General features: G+C 37.6%; 1 protein-coding gene across 2 annotated transcripts in view; it reads right to left on the reverse strand.

Annotated features, from left to right (window-relative positions):
- The window catches only part of LOC104947291 (transmembrane protein C15orf27-like), a 54,785-nt gene that overhangs the window by 33,965 nt on the left and 18,320 nt on the right, over positions 1-2,500 (reverse strand). The window contains exon 3 of one of the 2 annotated variants that reach the window (XM_010773277.1): positions 606-797. In XM_010773277.1, the coding sequence (XP_010771579.1) occupies positions 606-797 (192 nt within the window). Of the gene's footprint in view, positions 1-605; positions 816-2,500 lie in introns of both variants that reach the window. The other variant, XM_010773271.1, reaches the window with a different exon arrangement.

The following is a 2,500-nucleotide window of genomic DNA, read 5'->3' on the forward strand; positions in this document are numbered from 1 at the left end:
AATTACATCGATTTTTTGTTTGTTTTATCTGAGTGTTCCAGGGTATTCTCTGAATACCTTGAAGGCCCTGACGGTTCGCCACTGAGTAAAAGTGAATATCAAGAATAGATAGGGAATCATCTGATTAAAGACAAAGTAAGGTCAGAGATGCTTTATTAAGATCTAATGTGTTACCTAAATCTGGTCTAGTTTCATAACAAATTCAGAATATGATAAGCTTAGGGCATGAAAACAGTAATCTTTGATTTCAGAGGTGATGTCTAGTTGTGTTTGGGAGTCAGGTCTTTTAAATGTCCTCAAACAAATCAATGCTCAGAAGATGCAGCAGTCTGTTGGCACAAACACTGACTGTGTGTTTGTTCCTGTTCCAAATGATAATAGAAAAGTCACCTACAGTCGAAAAAATAAACCACCAGTGTGTCACTCACACCTCTCTGTTGCCAAACAGCTCACAGAAGCAAATCACCGTCACTGTGAAAAAGCTGTTTGAAACCAACAAAGGATCACGTCTGTCACTCACAGTTGCCAAATCTTATTAAAAACAAACAAACCAAATGCATGTGTCAGATTGAACAATGCTCACTATACATCATAGCTTCACTCACCCGTCCCTGTTTTCATCGTCATCGGCGTTGGAGAGGAGCTGAGAGCCGGCCAGCGAGAGGTCCAGAGCCGCCAGGGGCAGATCTCTGTAGCCAAAACTCACCAGCTGGACCGGAGGAGCCAGATACTGGTTCTCATCCTCCACAGGCTGCGAGATGATCTCCAAGTCCGAAAGACCTGCCTGCTCCATTTCCCTAGACACATGCCAACACCAGCAACACGAAGACGAAATACAAACAAACATGCAAGAAGAAAGAGGAGACAGAGAAGAGAAAAAAGCATACATTACTTCAAACAAAAAACACACATTTCTCAGATAAGTTCAGAGATGTTACTTCACACTTCTACAATGCATTTTTATAACCTGGAAATAGGGAAGTCAAACAGAGCGGAAATGGAAGTAAATGACTTCATATTTGCAACAATAATGGCTGATACCTTAGATTGCATAAAGTGAGCATAATGAAAATAGTTGGTGCTTAATTGGTGTCATTTAAATATATGAAATACTTTGAATGTCAAAATCCCAGTTGTGACATTTACTAATGATCATAAAAGCTGGATCACAGAGCAGACGAAAAGGACAGAAAGGTTTGCTGAAGAACTGACTGTATGCTTATGAACACAAAAGCAGTGCAGATAAAAAAAGACTAATTATTCTGCCTGGCAACTCCACTAAAAACACATTCTTATTTTAAGTGATGGCCTCAGGGAGTGAGCAGGGTCAGAGAGGGTTACACACAAACACCCACTCAGCACAGGGAGCTGCTGAGGACTCTCACAGCTCTGTGATGAGGACCAGAGGAGATGCAGGTCTTCAAAGAAACTGATTCCTGAGGGGAGTGTGCGTTTCTGCGACTGTCCACATTTTCTAAAGAAGCCTGAATATTTGAGTCGCTATCATCCATTAGAAAACTAACTTAATTCTTAACAGCACAACACAAACAATTCAGATATGGATAGCCACAAACAATGATGACGAGTAAGAGGAGGGTTAAGAAATAAACAGAAAACAGCAGCTTCTGTGATAATCTTATCTGTTTATCGCTGCTTTTCTACTGAGGTCCATTGCAACCATGTTTCCAACCATGCTTCCTCTTTTAGAAATGGTCTTGTTTCTGTTTGTTTGTTATATAAAAACAATTACCTTGCTACACGATCATTTGACAGTTGAGACATTGTAGATTGTACCAAACTCAAAAGTGTTCTTTATGTTACATGGTTGCTGTAACTGCTAAACATTTATATTATTTGAAGTTTGTTATGTTAGTTTGTTATTTTTATCAACAAATGAAGAACCAACCTAACAAAGCTACTTATTTTTGACAAAAGGTTTGTCCTCGCTACAGTCATGTAATGTTTCATAGCTATGACTTAGGGGCATTTCATTATAGTGGCACATACTCTTTACTCACTTGATTGTAATCTAAAATGAAGTGGGGTAAAATATAGTGAACATCATCACATTGTTTTGCTAGGTGAAAGGTGATTTGAAATGTGGTCAACATCTAGTTTATACACCTGACAAAAGTGACTGAAATACAACTTGAAATGATAGTACTTAACATCCTTTGAGGAATATATGTACAGTATGCCCCATGTTGTTGGGGAAAACATTGAAAAACAACAAAACAACCCGTTTCTGGTTTCTACTTGTTTCAATTATACCTTTTTTTTTAAAAAACGGTTAAAGAGTACCTTGGTTAATTTAAACACTTAAAAACAAACAGGTCTGTTTAAATTCTATTTTAATCCCTCATAATGTCAATGCATTTTTTGTCAATTTTTTTAATGTATCAAGTAGTGATCTTTAGGAGGTATTTCAACAAGATTAGTAATGTAGTAGTAGTAGTTGGACGTTAATCTAATAACTATGGCAACCTTTATTTTTGTTTGT

Source organism: Notothenia coriiceps, unplaced genomic scaffold (assembly GCF_000735185.1).
Source record: "Notothenia coriiceps isolate Sejong01 unplaced genomic scaffold, NC01 NC01_scaffold00000339, whole genome shotgun sequence".
Classification (NCBI taxonomy): domain Eukaryota; kingdom Metazoa; phylum Chordata; class Actinopteri; order Perciformes; family Nototheniidae; genus Notothenia; species Notothenia coriiceps.